Genomic DNA, 19,065 nt, shown 5'->3' with positions numbered 1-19,065 from the left:
CTTCTATCTCTCCACCAATGGAGATTCCTCTCCCCATTACAGCCTGGTCACCATCACCATCACCACCACCATCTATTTCTCCACATGCACCCGCTATTACCACATCACCACCACCATCCATTTCCCATCACCACCACCATCTATTTCTCCACATGCCACCCGCACAAACATCACCTTCCCCTTCACCCTTCCCAATATCCTTACCTAATGATTCACCTCCTCCAGCCCCCAAAACTCACTCCATGATCACTCGCCTCCAAACTGGATCCATTAAACCCAACCCCCGTTACATTGCTCACCTTACCGAGTTGCCTTTAGAAATTGAACCTAAAACTTTTACCCAAGCCTCTAAACTTTCCCATTGGCACAATGCCATGCTTGAGGAATACAATGCTTTGATGAAGAACAACACTTGGATTCTTGTTCCTCCCTCTCCCTCTCATAATATTGTTGGCAATAAATGGGTCTATCGTATCAAGAGAAAAGCTGATGGCAGTATTGACAGATATAAAGCTCGTCTTGTGGCCAAAGGGTATACACAGGAATCCGGCATTGATTACTTTGAAACTTTTAGCCCTGTGATTAAACCCACTACAATTCGAATTGTTCTTACTCTTGCTGTTTCACACAATTGGGTGGTTCGCCAGTTAGATGTCAACAATGCGTTCTTACAGGGCACTTTATCTGAAGATGTTTATATGTCACAACCTCAAGGCTTTGTTAATACTCAATATCCGCATCATGTCTGCAAGTTACAGAAAGCTCTTTATGGACTTAAGCAAGCACCTCGAGCCTGGTTCCTTTCTCATTTCAAACGGTTTCTCCGCCTCCAAGATTGACACTTTACTTTTTCTCAAATTTGTGGGTTCTCATTCCATCTTTATTCTTATTTATGTTGATGACATATTGATCACTGGAAGCTGCTCCGCCGCCATTCATCAGCTTATATGTCAAATGGGGTGTGCATTCTCAATAAAAGATCTTGGGCATCTACATTATTTTCTTGGAGTTGAAGCACAGTTTACACCTCAAGGACTCTTTCTTTCTCAACGCCAGTATATGCAAGATCTTCTCAAGCAAAGCGACATGGTTGATGTCAAGCCCCTTCCTTCGCCTTTAGCTGTTGGCGAAAAGTTATCTAAATTTGATGGCACGCCGCTACTTGATCCTACTCCATATCGCCAAATTGTTGGTGCTCTCCAGTATGCTACCCTTAGCAGACCCGATCTTGCTTATGCTACCAACAGGGTCTGTCAGTTTATGCAAGCTCCTACCACTGTTCATTGGGCTGCCGTCAAACGCATACTTCGCTACATTAAGCACACTCTTCATCTTGGGTTTCTTATTCGGCCGTCTTCGCACCTTTCTCTTACAGCATATTCTGATGCCGATTGGGCTGGCAATCCTGATGATCGAAGATCTACTACCGGCTTTGCCATCTTTCTTGGAGATTCTTTGGTTTCGTGGTCTGCAAAGAAGCAAAATACTGTTGCTCGCTCCAGTACTGAGGCGGAATACAGGGCATTGGCCTCCACTGCCGCCGAAGTTCTCTCCATATCATATTTTTACAGGAACTTCGTCACCCTCTTTCCACCATTCCCCGGCTCTTATGTGACAATATGGGTGCTGTTCAATTGACTGCCAATCCGGTTTTTCACCAACGCACTAAGCATATTGAAGTCGATATTCATTTCATCCGGGATCATGTGCAACATCATCGCCTTACAATTCATCATGTTCCAGCTACTGACCAACTTGCTGATACCATGACCAAGCCCCTTGCTCGCTCACCATTTGAATCCATTCGTGTCAAGCTTAACGTCCTTCCTAGGCCGTTCAGCTTGAGGGGGGCTATTGAAGATAATGCTCAAGGAAACAATATCGCAGGCAAAATTGTTGCTGTTTCTGTTGACCAAAAGATTAGGAAAGAAAATCAGAGGTGTAACCAACAATATCTTCAAGATATTGATGCCAATCAAGATCCTAGAAATCAGGAAATGAATGACCTCTGTATTCCTTTAAATGTTAATGGAACCTCTCACACAAATGATTGAGGCGTGTGAGAGAGAAACCTTTGCTCGTGGACGTAGACTCGATCCTGAGTCGAACCACGTTAAAACTCTTTGTGTCTTGGTGTTTTGCCTTTTTCCCTTTTATGGTATCAGAGCTAGACACGGTCATCTTCCTTTTCTACAACCACCGGGTGTTCCAGCTAGCAATCCAGCCTACAGTGGGTTCAAAACGTGTTGATTGCTGGATCAGAAGATTGCTGACGAAATTCCGAGCAAAACGAGCCCAAGAACGCTCGATTTGGCCCAAGAACGAGCTCGGAATCTGAATTTGAAGTTTCATCAGAGTTTTTCGGCCTTCTTGATCAATTTCCTTTCACCGTTCTTTTTCTTTTGTTAACTAAGGTGGTGTTTGATGGATTGGTATCCGAGATCAAGGTGATTTAGGATAATTGAAAATCTCAACTCTGTAAATTTTAGGTCTGACTACCTCTTATCCTGTTTTTTACATACTAGTAAAATCCAGTGTGTAGAGGCATTTGATAGTATCACATTTGAAATCCTCAAGATTTGAGAACCATTAATTTAAGATCAGACCCCCCACATCCAATTCTAATCCAATCTTTTCTCAATACAAATATAGCAAAAGCATGCTACATTATTTTGACATCAAATCCATGAATTTTAAATCAAGTGTAATCAAACGCCCTTTATGGATCCTACAAAAAAGAGATTTTAGATCAGTGGCGGAGTAAAAGAAATTGGCTGGAGGGACACTCATTTAAAAATACTCATATTTGATGGGACACTTAGAATGTTTAAAAATGCTCATTTAAAAATAAAGAAATTTTAGGGACCGGTGTGGACAACTGCCCACACCAATCACTAGGTGCCTCCGCCATGGTTTTAGATCAACCTCGAATGTAAGGTCCGAGGATATCAAACACACTCTAAAGGTGAGCCCTGACCATTAAGCTTTACCATTGACAAAGCCACAAGGAAAGCTCACACCACAATCGTGCAAAGTTCGAAACTTAATACAAAGCCTTCAACTTGACACCATTCACATCTTCCCCCTATCGCTTTCCTCTACTTCCTAACTAGTTTAACATTGATAAAAACAATATAGTCCTCTTCCGTTTTCATAAGGTTTTCTTTTTCTTATTTAGAAAATAATTAATTAACAGCTTAAAACATTTAATAATTCAACAAATGTTTAATATCTTAAGATCCAGTAGGCTAGGTACAGCTGATACGGTGCATATGCATAGGGGTTAATGTAGTTAAGGGTGGGCATCGGGCTGGGCCGGCCCGATCGGGCCCGTCGGGCCGGGCAGCTCGGGTCTCGGTTCGGGCCTAGCCCGTTTAAAAATAAAAAATATTTTTTTAATCATAAAATAATTATTTTAAATATAAAATATATTTATTAATAATAAATATATATTATTAAAATAAAAAATAAAATATATATATTTTTTAAACTTAAACGGGCCGAACCGGTCCGGGCCCGAAAAATACTGGCCCAAGGCCGGACCGGCCCACCGGCAGCCTGGCCTGATGCCCACAGGCGGCCCGGCCCACGCCCACCCTTAAATGTAGGCCGTTGTTCAATAACCAGGGCTTGATGTTAACAACACTTATCAAGCATGGGAAATGGGAAGGTCATGCATGTGCTCTAAGGCTCCACGCAAAAGACCAGGAGATAACTTCTTGAAATCTTTGTGAAGACATTCATGGTTATCAACACTTATCAAATATGGAAGGTCATGCATGTGCTCGGCCCTTGCAAATGGGGCTACCAGATAGTGATATGTATCACTATCTAAGAAGTACTTTGTGTGGCAATTGCCCACACAAGCCTACATGTACATCTGTCACTACAACCCCTCGCCAAAAAAGGAAGAAGCTAAGAAAATGGACGCTACATATTCGATGTAGAGATACGGATTGGAGCCAGAACCTCACGACAGGAGAGAAGAAAGTGAGACAAAGAGGTAGAAGTGAGGAGATGGTAAGCAAACATCAATGGATGAATAACTTCGTGAACCCCCACAGGCATCAGCAGGAAGCCCATGCATCCATGAGTAGTTGCCTTTGCAGCTCATCAAAGGAGACCAATGCATCCTTAAGGAAAGCACCATCAGTCAAGAGAGCGCATCGAAAGCTGAAAAGCCAGACACGCAAGAAAGTCTTTCATTTCTTAAATTTATTCTGGTAATACTTGTCCCGATCCCTGATATGATCACTAGTAATGTTGGGGCAAACACAAAGTAACAAAGTAAAAATTAAGCAATTGAAACTGACACGGAAGAAGGTAGATATAATGCTGAATCAACATTCATGGCTAATCTCCCTATCCCGTGTCACCTAACAATATGGGAGGCATCACAAAGAATGCGCCTCATTAGACTTGGAATATAAAGCTTCTCCTCTCTATAAATGATATTGTTTCTAATATTCTTCCTTATAAGAGAGTGTATAGTTTCGAAGATAGATGGGACTGGAAGATGGGCCCCCAAGTTTTTTATGAGAATTAGATTCAAAGAAGTAGCTTTACTTGAATAAAATGGTATACACAAATAAAACTGCAGTATCACCTCCCAATTCGACCGTAACCTGGTTCTAAAAAGCAAGCTAAGCTGCTCATGGCTCGGCTTCAAAGCAAGCTAGCAAAGCATGAAAGATGGTCGCAAGACGTTTGCATATAAGCTTGCTAACTAAATCAATACATGTTGACAGTTTCAAACAAACCATAAAACGGGTGTAAATGAACATTAAGCTCTCGATTAGCCAACCGATCAGTAGTTGCTTGATTTTCGTTTGCCAGCCTACCTTTTCAGATACAGATACACGAACTCCTCGAGAAGTCCTTCTGTTCTACGACAAAAGTTGTTTCTTTCTTTTCCGACATAAAGCACCATGAACACATATGTACATATGTATCGATTCATGGACGCGACCTAACATCAAAAGTACAATAATGCAAGTAATTAACATAAATCCCACCACTGAGACATGAAAGAAGAAGGCCCCCCATGGTTTTGAACGAAGAACTCCACGGAATCTGGCAGGGAGCACACAGACAAGTGGTTGCCTTCATCTTTACGGAATTCATGCTCAGAGCCAAGCTGGTTTTGCTTTGAAGTGTGGCCATCCGTGTCACGTGGGTATGTGTGTGGAGCATATGAAGTTGCGTGCTTCGCTTGGTGCATGCAACACATATACGAAAAAAACAAAACAAAACGGAGGGAGTTGGGATATTTTAGAATTTATTGAAAAAGAGATTTTTTTTTTCTTAGTCTTTTAACTTTTTCCGGTTTCTTTTTTCGCCGCTACAAAAGGTTCTCTTTTTTTACTAATCAGGGCATTCACCATTAACCATACTGGCACAGTAAAATTTCCCACTTCGTGTTCAAGCGTTCTTTGTTCTGCAATTTCATGTTTGTGTTGAAACAGAGAAATAAGAAAGCATGTTAATATCAGAAATCACAAGCAAGATATGTCCTTTGGTAGTTGGTAGCGAAGAACCATTTGCTGTTTTTGGTTGTTTTTCAGTATTGGAAGGGAATCAAACTTGAGACAAACTCCTCTAACAAGATTGATCCGTTTCACAGTACGAAGTTAGCAAGCACCCACCTGGCGAGCTAGCACGATGGGATGCATAGGAGCAGAAGAATAGCAATCTGCGGTCGTGCTCGTCTTCTCTATTACCTGGACGACATGACTGAGCTTATTTTCTCTATACCAGTATAACAGGGAGGGTGGTGGTACAACAATATTTTTCCTTTGGCCGAAAAGTACCCCATTTTACACGACCTTAGGGTCTGGCTCGTCTTCTCAGCAGTAAAGGTTCTCTCTTCTGGCGTATGCTTGCATCGGCAGATGCCCATTTAATCAATTCTGGTTGGCACTACTGTGGTCTATATGTACATTATTCCATGTTGATGCGCAAAAGATGAAGATGAACGAGGGGAGACTCTGGAAGATCACTTTTCCATTGACAGTCCAGACAATTTAATTATATAGATACAAGCAACTACAAGATGATGAAAGTTATGGCAACAGAAACATAACAAGCATCAATGGGGAAATGATACTGCTAACGACTACAAATGAGACAGATTTTGGGAGGTCGATTATCATGATCATAAACTGCTTCTGATCACAGCTGATTGTTCATCGGGCTCCAACCTGTTTCTATCCTTAAATCTTCTAGCATGTCAACTGTTTCTAGGCCAGCATCTTTCACATATTTCACTCTAGCTGATCATTGGAATCTTAATGCAAATCATGTAAAAGTTACTTCTGCACATCACATTTTCATTGTCCTTTTTCTTGACCATATCTTTTGGACATATATATACGTACAGAATCTACCCATATGGTTGGATCAGAAAAGCGTCGCTCACAAATAGCAAAAAATGCTGTTTGGCCCAAACAGGCAAATACGAGCAGACAGCGGATTCTAGGCTATATATATGGAAGCAAAATTGTGTACAAATGCCTGTATCGAGAGGTGATTCTTTGTCAACTTAAGGCTAAAAGGTATCCTTTGATGTAGACATGAGTCATCATGGCACTTGGTCTCATAGCTATTATGATAATGCAGAAGAGTACATGCGAAGAAACAACTATATGATTCGATCCCACCGTAAGTTAAGCGTTCTTCTTCCACGCATGATTTTACGCTTGGACATCATTCTCTCTCTCTCTCTCTCTCTCTTGCCGTTTTTCATTACTTTGTTTGGTGACGCCTTGTCATTGCTTTTATCTTCGATGAATTCCTATTTTGTGGGCTCCCTCTCTCTTTCTCTCTCTCTTTCGGGCCATTATTTTTTAGGCCAAATTCACTAAATTCCACTTCAATTGAATGGAGAAGTCCAGCTTCAAACTCTCATTAAGCAGTGGCAAAGCAAAACATTAAGGAAAAGGAAAGATATGGAATGAAAAGGATACTGTTAAATTCAATCCCTCCAAAACTGGAGGGATTAGGAATGAAAGAAAGAGTCTATCTCTTTTTATCATGTATATTCTTCACCTTGCGTGGCTCTTTCTCTCCCTCCCCGATGCTTGTCAAGACTCCAACGGGTGCCGAGTCTGTCTCTCTCTCCCTTCCCGCCACTACTTGGATGATAACTTTCCCCATTCAAACCATACCGACCGTTGCCAGAGTCACCATCACCGCCGTTGGATAGTGGATTGCCGCTGTTCATTGTGTTCCCTGTACACCTCTAGAATTAAATGTCAATGGTATTATTATAAAATAATATAAATTATATTATTTCTTTTCTTTTCCTTTCTCATTGCCTTGCCCTTTTCTTTCCTTTTCCTCTATACAAACTATATATATATATATATATATACTTCCAATTGCAAATGAAGTATTTCCCCCCTTTTGTTTTTCAGATATATATATACTTCCAATTGCAAATGAAGTATTTCCCCCCTTTTGTTTTTCAGTGGGTTTCTGAAAAATAGTTGAACACATCACATCACATGTACATCCTAGCATCCTTACAACACCTCTTTAAAAATTGGCTCCCTTGTTAAGGCCTCATTTGATTGCCTCTGATTTTGGGACAAGACTTCAGATTAAGAGTAAATAGAAATTTCTTGTTTCAATGAAGTGTTTTGTCTAGTCTCAACTAAGAAGGGATGATGCCCCGGGTATAGGCATCATCGATGCTACCTTAATGAACCAATTGACAATGCAAAAAATGAGTTCTCCTCCTAACTTGTCAAGCAAAAGACCAAATTTTCTGAATCAAGGAGAAGACAGTCTGACCAAAAAAAAAAAAACGGAATTAAAGAAAACCAACAAAAGAAGGACCATTGAAAGGACCAGAAAAAGAATAAGGAATTACTTGTGTGCCTGGCCCGAAGGCCTCCAGTGGGGATCGATGGGAGGCGATGTTGACCAATTCAGTGGGGTTCTTCATGTTCTCCTTCTAGCAACCACAGTGCACCAAAGAAATCTTCATGGTGGTCTATCTAGGTCGTCAGTTGGCTGATCTCCGTGGGATTTCGATCTCGGCACTTTTAGTTCTTAGTAGTTACCATGGTCGGATAGTGGTAGAGGACCTCGTCGCTTCTAGTTCCCACCACGAATTCTTGCATGAACCTGCGGTCCACGCTTGAAGTCTGTCCCCTTCCCGCCCTCTGATCAAACCTTAAATCCACGGATTTCGAATTGCAAAGTCATAGGTCTTAGATCCACTGCTTATTAGAAGGTTGGATTAATTCACAGCAGAGCAACCCTCGGATATAAGATACAGGGTCAAGAAACGCCTCTAAAGTAGATGAATCTGCTTTCGTCTCCCAATGTCAGCTGCTAGCAAGAAAATGTGCACAAATACATGCAAATTCTTGCAAGGAAAATCATGAACATGCACATTCAGTACCCTAAACGGGTAGCCCAGCTATTACCATTAATTCTAGAGAAACAAAGTTTGCAGTTTAGGCCGATGGATGGAATGCATTCTCCAAATGACTCTTGGCACGTCCTAGAGCAAAATTAATGGTGAGATCATTACCATTCAGCATCTATATTGCAGAATCAACCCAAATATGTAGTCAATGTAAGTAATGTCAATGTATGCAATGCACGTTGTAAGATGGTTATGTTCGTATCAGTAGGTATTGTTTGAGTTTGCAGTATGGGTAAGTTCTAGCAAGGATGGGTATTACTCCATACGAGTTAAGTGTCTGACTTGTTCCCTATCTGAATCTGTTCCTAAGAGCAATGAATCCCATGAGATGTACAGATGCCAAACAACGTGAATGCCATAATTCCCAGTTCTGTAAGTTAGTTCTTGGATTCTAAAGCTTCCTTCCCCTCGCGCACCCACCATGTTCTTAAATTTAACCCCATTTATGACAGATCACAGAGATGAAATGAGGGATCCAAGAGTGCCAAATTGATTGTTCTTGCAGTGAATTCTGTCAGAGTAAGGTTCCACTCGAACCTTAAAAGGGATCGTAAATTGTGATTGAACGTACTAATGAATAACTACATCACATTCCAGCACAGGATCTTGAACTGTTAGTGACTTCACATTTAGCCCATTGCCCATAAAATATGATAGCATTAATGCAGCCATTTACACATTAACCTGACATCAGCTGATGCTTTATCTAAACTCAACATCAACCGCTCGATGCAACAGAAATATAATAAATCCCTATTTCCATCCAATGGTACAACTTCCTCTCCTTTCCAGACTACTAGAAAAAGATGACAAAAGTTTGAAAAAATCAAACAGGGGTAGGTTCTCTTGTAGCCTGACCTCCATCACCACCTTCATTACCGTTCTGCGTAAGTGCCTGCTCTGATGGCAAATTCTTCTTTGCTTTCTTGCTTCCCTCCACTTTCCAGTACTCCCAAACACGGGTCTTTGGTGGTGGAACAAATTCTGCAATGGGTGCAACTAAGCCAGGTTTACCATCATCTATGACAGCATCAATCAGACCATACTCCTTCGCTTCCCAAGGATTCATGAAATTATCACGGTCGGTGTCTTCCTCAATCTGTATATCAAAGACATCCAATAAACAAACAAGAATTTGCAAAACAAATAACAGGCTGGAGGTGTCAAACCCTAATATGCTTGCCCACCAAGGAGTACACGGCTTTGGTTTCGCAGCAAAGGATGTACTCTCAACGGTTTTGATCTTATGAAATCCAGTCATTTTGTGATGTTTGTGATGTTCACGAGCCACTGTTACTAAATTAGCGGTAGCCTTATGACAGGACACAAAAAAATCAATTTATAGTTTAAAATTTAAATCTGCAACTCACCTGACTTTCTGACTTCCCTGTAACCCTTGAGAATATCTTGTTGAGTTTTACTTTGTGGTACATCATTTCTCTGATTCGCAACCCCATATCAGTTGTCTACATCAAAAGCATAGAGCATCAGAAGATGTCAGTAACTTCTAATTGAAAAAAAAAAAGATTTACTACATATGGTCGACAGGTAGCCATTAGCCAATTCTCCATAAAAAGAAAAAAAGAAATTATTTTTTCGCAGGAAATTATCCAACAGGTTCTCTTCTTATGGCCAACATGGACAACACTTATCAGCAAAATAAAATGGAAGTTCTTTTCCACAAGTAAATTATCCAACAGATTCTCTTTTTATGACCAAATTGAAACTTGTCCTAATATGATACATGAATTTCCTACTTTTAAATCTAAAAGATACTTTTTTAAACGAAGCATGGGAAAGTATACTTACTTTTCCTCCTGCAGTTCCTAGCGGTTGATGAATCATCACTCTTGCATTAGGCATACAGTATCGCTTTCCCTTAGTTCCAGTTGCAAGCAAAAATGCACCCATGGAAGCCGCAAGACCCAGACAGACAGTTGAAACATCAGCCTTGCACAATTTCATGGCATCATATATACCCATTCCTGCAAGTTCCGGTAAGAACAAGAAAACACTATTTACCACTTTGATCGGTTTGCACTTTGCAGACATAAAATTCCATGAAGGAAATGGCTATCAGATTTTTAACCATAGATTTTAAAAGGGTGAAACACTAGCGACCACACTAGAGATGGACTAGGTAAAATATCCAGTTATGCATCTTAAATCAATAATAAGTCACAACTAATAAAGTTTCTCATATTAGATAAAAGGAACTGATTTGAAGCAACCAGTTGAAAAGAACAGATGATGTAACAGCGACCAAGATCAATAACAGATGATGTAACAGCGACCAAGATCAATTGAATAACGCAAATTTGCAAAGACTATAACAGCTTAGGAAGGATGTGTAAGCACAATTAATTCTAGAAAATTATCTCAATCAACAGAGGGTTAGATCTGGGGTAAGAGTACCAAGAGGGAGCATGATGAGAACATTAACAGGAAAACATCGGCATACTGAATAGCTTATAATTTCATATCAACCCACTGATAAAGCGATTGAATATGAGTTCCATTTCTCATCTGAATGAGACATGAATGTGGCCACTCGTAAACAGAGCAAAGCCAAGGGAGGGCCAGCAGGGATCATGCCCACCTTGAGGTTTTGAAAAGTTAAATTTTACTATTTTTTTCAAAAAATCTAGGGGGGCCCTGTATAAATTTTGAAAATTATATGGTGCCTCCCATCCTCCCCACCCTTTCCAACCCCGCCACCCCAAAAAAAAAAAGGAAATTCTGGCTCGACCACTGCTCAAAAGCAGGGATCCAGCAATTTTCACAGAATTAACAATGCGACCTTAAAGTATTTCGACACAAGTCATGGTGTGTGTAGCCCATAAGGCATAGGTCGGTAGGTTCAATCACAAGTAAATATAGAAAAAGGAAAACATAGAAAAAGGAATAGATATAAGAGAACTGAAAGCAGATACAGGGGTAAAAGCAGCAAGCTACAAGGGAGAAAAGGAAATTAGGGTAAAGCAAGAATGAAAGGCCTATGGTTGAAGGATGAGATCCTTAAAAACTCTTCCACTAGGACAAATCTGATAGAATTGTTTTCATTCTTTCAATATCTTCTGTTTCAATCACTGAGTAGAAGGAGAAGACTCAGAAGAGATGAGGAAGAAAAAAGAGTATTTGCTCAAGGACAGAAGTAACCAGACAACCAGTAACTATCTTCACTTCAGATTTGCTACTTAATTATACTGGAAGACAGTAGTTTACTGTTCTATCACAGGTATGTTCACCAAACTATATATATCCACATGATGGAAACACTATCAGTATATTTATGTAAGAAATCATCTGTCATGTTTTTTTTTTTTTTTGTACATAGGAGCGGTTTAGAACCATATTAACTAACTATAGCACGAGGTCGAGCTACACCAATCAGATCCTCCTCAACCAATCGATGCAAATGACCAGGTGGATTGGGAAAAATGGTCACTCCAAAAGATCTTTGAAAAGCCCATGAGGCAAGAAAATCCACACACACATTAGATTCTCTGTATGTATGATATAAGACACACGCCCAATCACGTCTCAGCAATTCTTGACACTGTTTCACTATCTGGAATAAATGATCCACTGTAAATCCAAATACAAAAGGGAACTAAGTATTGAAACTGTTACTGTTTCAATGCCTAACACATTCCAAAAAGTGCCCAATACCACAGTAGTTTTCACGTACAAATGAATCCTTGGACCCAAGATTAATAAAGCTTTGAAATTACCTTTTCCACATAAAATTACCTTCATTGATTCTAGCGTAGCTAAAGCCTATGAATATTAATCTTTCACATACCTAAATATCTGACTTAACTGTTTAAGATGAAGAATGCACAGTACAATCAACCTATCTCACGTGGGTATTGCTAATAGGCGACAGCACCTGAGCCAGATACAGAGTGTGCAACTGTCAACAATTGGTAATGGCTATTATACTTTATGGTCTGATTCTAATGCACATATATTTCTTTCATATTTGCAGTTTTGCACATACAAACACTCTCTCTCTCTCTCTCTTTATATATGTATACACATACACACTCATCATGCCAACATCTAAGTTCCTTTAAAATATGACGCACTGCACATGTACCTGCACTCATGTGACATAGAAATTAACTTTGCTTGCTATCATATTGACTATAGCAGAATGAAACTCTGACCCGTATTAAGGTTTTTGAGCATACGAAATTTACAGTTTAATGAAAATCTGTTGGCACAAGTAAAATTTTGCTTGAGTTCACAGACTTTGCCTCTAGATCAACCACTTAAGGTAGTTCCATTTTCACTTCCTCTCCATTTGACATTTAGGTGCAGTTATATATTTTAAAATGGTTCAATAACTACAACAGATAATCTCATCCATATTGTTAACATATAAACAACAGATGCAAAAAATGTCATCGAAGTTTATTTCACAGCTTTTCAGTCACAACTTGATGCTTTTCTACTTCTAAAACAGCACATGAAATGCTCTCAGCGGTCCAGTGTTCATCACATGTAGAGCAACAACAATGAAATATCCATACGATGTAAGATATACCAGAGTTTTATTGAAACACATCTATTGCAAACATGACAAAGCCCTTATGAAAGGTTTTGAAAGAAAAAGAACTGGAACTTCAGAAAAGCCACATAAATGCATGTGGCCTAATTCCAGAAACATACTGGTTTAAAACTCTGTGGTCAAATTACCACATCAAATAAGCCACAGAAATGCATTACTGTTAATCTGTGCAAGTTCCCAAGATATCAATAACAGATTCCTTTCCCAATATTTGTGCCTGTTTCTTTTAATAGTGCCAAATTATCCAAATGGACAAAACTGAGAAAACATACTTGAATACGTCCAATGAGGGCTCAAATTTTACTAGCCATGCATGTTTCTCAATTATAGTTTCATAAATAAGGCACAGAAATTCTTTACCTGAGTCCCACTACTATATCCTGGTAATAAAGATCATATATGTTAAGCATAAACTGTAATGTTACGTGAAAAAGGATGTTCATAATGAAACATAAGACTCATTCCACAGTAACAATTTAGTTTATTCCAGTTAATGCTAACAAGATTGAGAATTCGCTTCTTCGTTTTGAAGGCCCTATTGAGAAAACAGAAAAGATTGCGTCGATAAAGCAACCCACTAGCAATCAAAGAGTTTTTCATAGTAAGATAGTCCACTGAGAAGGAGGTTTTATATTTGTCAGAAACACAAAAAGCTTCTCTTAAAGCTGCTCTTCATTAGTCAATAGAACAAGAAACAATCAATTCGTGAAACTAAAACAACTAAAACCTTCAATTTGGAGAAGTTCACTCAGTAGCTATACGGCATGAAATCCAAGTATATTTTCATAGAGGACAAATACTAATGGTCCAACGGACAGAGAATAAAGGAAAAACAAATGGGGTGGGGGAGAGAAAGAGAGACCAGCGGTGACAGAGCCGCCTGGTGAATTGATAAAGAGCTTGATGTCTTTGGTTGGGTCCTCCGCGTCCAGAAACAGGAGTTGGGTTATAATCAGATCAGCAGTCAAGTCATCCACCTGTGAATCACCCAACGTTAAGGGGGGAAAACTTCAACCTTCAGAGAGAGAGAGAGAGAGAGAGAGAGAGAGAACCTGAGAGCCTAAGAAGACAATCCTCTGTCTCAGGAGCATGTTGGTAGTATCAAGGTCCTCCAATCTCGGCATCCAAGGACCACCCACCAGGTTCCACGTCGAAGAAAGAGTGCTCCGGGTGGAAGAGGAAGCCTTAAGGGCTCCGCAGCATGTCGGCAAAAGCCCATTTTGGTGGGCGAGCCTTCCTGTCTTCCGGTTGCTGAATCGAAGAACAGGATGAGGAGGGGAGAGAAGAAGGGTCTTCCCGTAACGAGAAGAAGAAGAACTCGTTGAGGTGAGCACGCCCGCAGCAGCCAAGGACGAGGATAAGCCCGAAACGTTCGCGCTCAACTCCATCGCCACAGTGAGAGAGCGAGGAGGCCGAAGAAGGGAAGCAATTCAAGCAAAGAAGGGGCGTCCTTCTAGCTACCTTTCGCTCTCCCTATTTCGTCCATCCCTTCTTACGGAAGATATCGCCCATTTTTTCAGAAAAGCTAGAAATTAGTCACGAACGACTCTTGTTAGCCTAGCATGGAGGGAAGCTTAATGTGGCAGTTATAATTAACCTTGTGTGGATTAGTAAGCAACTTTTTAAAATTTGTGAAGACACAAACGCTTCGATGGTTAAGATTTTAATCCTACAAAATTTTCTTTATTATATATTTGATGAGGAGCCCAACTGATCCATTCTAGAGCCATCGAGATCTGCTTATGCCTTCTTATGTTTATAATCGTCTTTTAAAATAAAAAGCTCTTTCTTTTTATTTAAATATCTTAATTATAAAGATCATCAAGTTAATGATCATATTTGAAACTGTTAGCTGAGGCAAATTTATTTGACTTTATTTTTCTCCTTTGCATATAAATGACGCGTTGTAACTAAAAGAAGAGCTTTAGCCGGTTGTAATGTCATCAGAGTTGGCTTGAATCAGTAGAACTCAGAATCAAATTGGGCAACCATTTCGACCCACGGGCCGGGCGGGCAAAAAAAACTTGCTGGGCAACCTGGTCAAGGCCTTTCGTGGCTTGATTTCGTCTAACATATAATTTTAAATCTTTTTTTTTTCATTTCTTAATATATATATATATATATATATACACACCCTAAAGTTTGATTCCAGAATCAAAATATCAAGCCCATCAAAAACCCATATAGGAAAATATAACTCACAATATAAGTAATATATGCAGTAATTGGTATGTATTAAACCCTCGGTGTTAGACCCCTAAGCAGTCATCTTGCTTGTTTATTTTGATGGTTGAGAAAAAAAAAATGTTAACACCTAAGTTTTGATGCTATGATTTTTTTTTTTTGCACTATATCTCATCCTTTTTTTTATGGGGATAAGATAATAGCTTAGTGAGATTTATCAGGAATGGAACTTATCCATAAGATTAAATATTCTGTTTTTCCAAGGTCCAAGAATTGATTGGTGGCGAACATAGGAGAACATTAGCTCAGAAACCTCTTGAAGCTTCTATAAATAAAATTGTTTACATGGAGTGGAACAGACTATGCAAAATAATTAACAGGAGTATTTTTCATAAAAAAATATTCCTCTAAAAATAGGTGATTTCTTATTCCCCTAAAAATTGAACAGTTTTCGCAAACGTTTATTTAGTTTATACCTTGTATCTGCCAAAACTATTTACATATCCATTAGCCTCTATTTTCTTAGAAATAAAGCCTTAATTTATACTTTTTTCACAAAGCACTTGATTTTTATCATCAAGGCAATGAACATTTGCTCGCTTAATGAATAATAAGCACGAAAATTACCGATTTCAACGTATTTTCCCTGTTATGTAAAAGTAAAACCATATTTGCAAGGTGAGAATCAGTAGAAATATGTAAGATATACTAAAAAAATGTTTAAATGCGGTGCACCAACTGAACAGCAAGATTGAAAATTGCAGTTTCAAGAAGACGATAAAACAGGAGGCCGTAAGATTATTGAGAAAAGAGATGTAGTTATCTCCGCTGAAGATAATTATTGGGGGCGAAAGAAGTGGCCCTCTTCCTGCTCACACGGCGTACATCCCCATGTGCTCCGCATGGCTGGTGGTGGCGAGGGCTTATAATTTAATCGCCGGCATCAATTATGACGAAGCAATCGTCCTAAGCCCTGCTTCTCCGTCGTCGCTTTTGGAAGATCAACGGCGATTTCACACTCCGTGCCCTCTGAATCAAGCTGGGGGCTCATGATTTCCGAACCAGTGTGTGCTTCTCCTCGTCTTAATTCTTCTGCACGTCCTTCGTCTTCTTCTTCATCAATCCACTATTGAAAAGAAAGAGAGAGAGAGAGAGGGAGATTCCAACGTTTGTGTATCCTTCTATTGCATACAACTTGTCGTCTTCGTCGGGAAACTCTTCTTCAGGAGGAACACAAAGGACAGATACCTACCAGCGATTTCGTATCCTTCTCTAGCATACCACTCGTCGTCTTCATTGTGAAACTCTTCTTGAGGAGGAGCACAGAAGAGAGAGAGATGGGCGGTGGTATGGGGATCAGCAGGGTGGACGTGTTGAGCGGCATCATCCCCCTGTTGAAGCTGCTCTGTCTCGCCGTCATGGGCCTTGTCCTCGCTCACCCTAAGGTTCACGTCCTCCCAAGGTCGACGCTCAGGCTGCTGAGCAAGCTCGTCTTCGCCCTCTTCCTCCCTTGCCTCATCTTTACCCACCTGGGCACATCCGTGACCCCATCCAACCTTACTCTCTGGTGGTTCGTTCCCCTCAACGTCCTTATTAGCACCGCCGCCGGCTGTCTCCTCGGCTACCTCGTCGTCCTCGTGTGCCGTCCGCCGCCCCAGTTCCGGCGATTCACCGTCATCATGACCGGTTTCGGTAACACGGGCAACCTCTCCATCGCCATCGTCGGTTCCGTCTGCCATAGCTCCGATCACCCCTTTGGCCCCGATTGCCACCGCAAGGGCCTCGCTTACATCGCCTTCGCTCAGTGGGTTGCCGTCATCCTCGTGTACACCCTCATTTACCACATGATGGAACCCCCTCTCGAATTTTACGAGATCGTTCCAGAGGCCGAAGCTGCCGACGAGGACCCTATTGCCGCTGCGAACGGAATCCCAGTTGTTGGTGCTGGGGACATCAGCAGGCCGCTGCTTGTGGAGGCAGAGTGGCCGGGGATTGAGGACAAGGAAACCCGGCACTGCAAAACCCCCTTCATCGCCAGAGTTTTCCGGAGCCTGAACTCAGGCCTCTCGCAGGCGGGCTTCCCCGATCTTGATGCCAACAGGTTGGAGGATTCTTCAATTGAGGCGGACAACGGCGGCGGAAGCAGCCCGAAATCGATCCGGTGCCTGGCGGAGCCCAGAATGGTGAGGAGGATCAGGATAGTCGCAGAACAGACGCCGATCCAGCATATCCTCCAGCCGCCCACCATCGCTTCTTTGTTGGCAATTGTCGTCGGCATGGTTCCCCATTTGAAGGATTTCATGTTCGGTGCAGACGCTCCTCTTTCCTTCTTCACGGATAGCTTGGAGATTCTTGGTGGGGCTATGGTTCCTTCTGTTTTGCTCATTCTCGGAGGTATGCTAGCGGAGGGGCCCAACGAATCGCAGCTCGGGATCAGAACGACGATCGGTGTTATCGTCGCGAGGTTGTTGATTCTGCCATTGCTTGGAATCGGAGTAGTGATTTTAGCCGACAAACTTAATCTATTAGTGGCCGGAGATCAGATGTACAGATTCGTTCTCCTTCTGCAGTACACGACGCCGAGCGCCATTCTGCTAGGAGCCATTGCCAGCTTGAGAGGTTATGCTGTGAGTGAGGCCTCTGCCCTCTTGTTTTGGCAGCATGTCTCTGCTGTATTCTCCCTTTCAGTCTATATCGTTGTCTATTTCAAATTACTATCATATGTTTGAAAATTTCGGCTGATTAGACAATCCTGTATTCAAGTGTTTATGTCCAAAAGAAAAGAGAGAGAGAGAGAGAGAGAGGGAGAGAGAGAGAGAGAGAGATCTGAATGTTGGTTTCTCTGTCTTCTCTGATAGAGGCCTTGCTCAGGCAGGATGTAAATTATTCTGGAAGTTTAGATGCTTAGTGTGCAATAAAGTAACATCCTTTCCTCTTATAAACTGTGCTTTATTTTCTGCAAAAAGAAGTGTCCCTGTTCCCTGCGTTTCATATTCAATTCAACATGAACAATGGTAAAACCACGGATTTTGTGTTATAATATTGACAACCGGCAGCATGCTTGCCTGATACTGGGTAGTAGATTGGGTTCAGCAAACTGTTGCATGGAGGAAAAGAAGAATTGTTTCTTGTAATACGAAGAGGAACCTACCAAGTTGTTCGGAGAGATAACCTGCCTATCCGAGAGATGTTGCATGTCGTGCCCTGCTGTGATTGTCTCTCAGGTAAAGCCCCTGTTGCATGGCAAACCTCCATTGCTCACCAAAAAAATGCCTCCGTTGCTTTCGGCAGTTCTAGCGAGAATCTTTCACCGGGCTTTGTATTTTAAACCTCCTTGGACCTGCGAAGACTAGCTCTGCTCAAAATTAAGCTGCAGTTTGATAGTGTTTATGCTTCTAAGATACGAAATCAACTTTACCCTTTTCATGTAATCACATTTGGTAAGAAAATCTCTGCACCTGTACAAGGTTGACTACTCTACGGTCCAAATCTCATTATCAATTGTGGACCAATCTAATCCAAATTCAAAGTGAATACAAGCACCTGGTATGTTTATGGAACAGATATTTCTTCACTCCATCCCCTCTGGTGTTTAAAATATCCATATTATTATTGGTTTGTCACGCATTATGAGAAGCCAAGAAAATTGGGAACTGAAAGTTGGTATTCATGAAATGATCCACAAAGTTTTCTCGTGCTTCTGGTAAAATAACTATATATATTGTTTTATCATCAAAAGGGTTGGCACGAGGTTGGGGATTGGCAGGCGAGGGTGTTAGAGGCACCGTAATTTTAGGGATGAAGGAAAAGAAGGATGGTTTCCATACGGTTGTGTGATTTGATCTCAAGGTCTGACTCTTTCATCCGA

At 40.9% G+C, this 19,065-nt stretch overlaps 2 protein-coding genes across 2 annotated transcripts; one reads left to right on the top strand and one right to left on the bottom strand.

Moving 5' to 3' along the window:
• Positions 1-8,992: 8,992 nt before the first annotated feature.
• Positions 8,993-14,520, bottom strand: LOC116264836 (ATP-dependent Clp protease proteolytic subunit 3, chloroplastic). The gene is made up of 5 exons (XM_031645253.2): positions 14,066-14,520; positions 13,876-13,990; positions 10,247-10,422; positions 9,808-9,903; positions 8,993-9,536 (listed from the first exon to the last, which is right to left on the bottom strand). Exons 1-5 carry the CDS (start codon positions 14,399-14,401, stop codon positions 9,264-9,266), a joined length of 996 nt encoding a protein of 331 aa, XP_031501113.1. The 5' UTR covers positions 14,402-14,520; the 3' UTR covers positions 8,993-9,263.
• Positions 14,521-16,017: 1,497 nt separating this feature from the next.
• LOC116265019 (protein PIN-LIKES 2) lies at positions 16,018-17,954 on the top strand. The gene has a single exon (XM_031645532.2). It carries the CDS (start codon positions 16,535-16,537, stop codon positions 17,924-17,926), a length of 1,392 nt encoding a protein of 463 aa, XP_031501392.1. The 5' UTR covers positions 16,018-16,534; the 3' UTR covers positions 17,927-17,954.
• The last annotated feature ends 1,111 nt before the right edge of the window (positions 17,955-19,065 follow it).

Source organism: Nymphaea colorata, chromosome 11 (assembly GCF_008831285.2).
Source record: "Nymphaea colorata isolate Beijing-Zhang1983 chromosome 11, ASM883128v2, whole genome shotgun sequence".
In the NCBI taxonomy this organism is placed as follows: Eukaryota; Viridiplantae; Streptophyta; class Magnoliopsida; order Nymphaeales; family Nymphaeaceae; genus Nymphaea; species Nymphaea colorata.
Note: the sequence above shows the minus strand (reverse complement) of the source record. Positions and strands in the feature narration are given on the sequence as shown.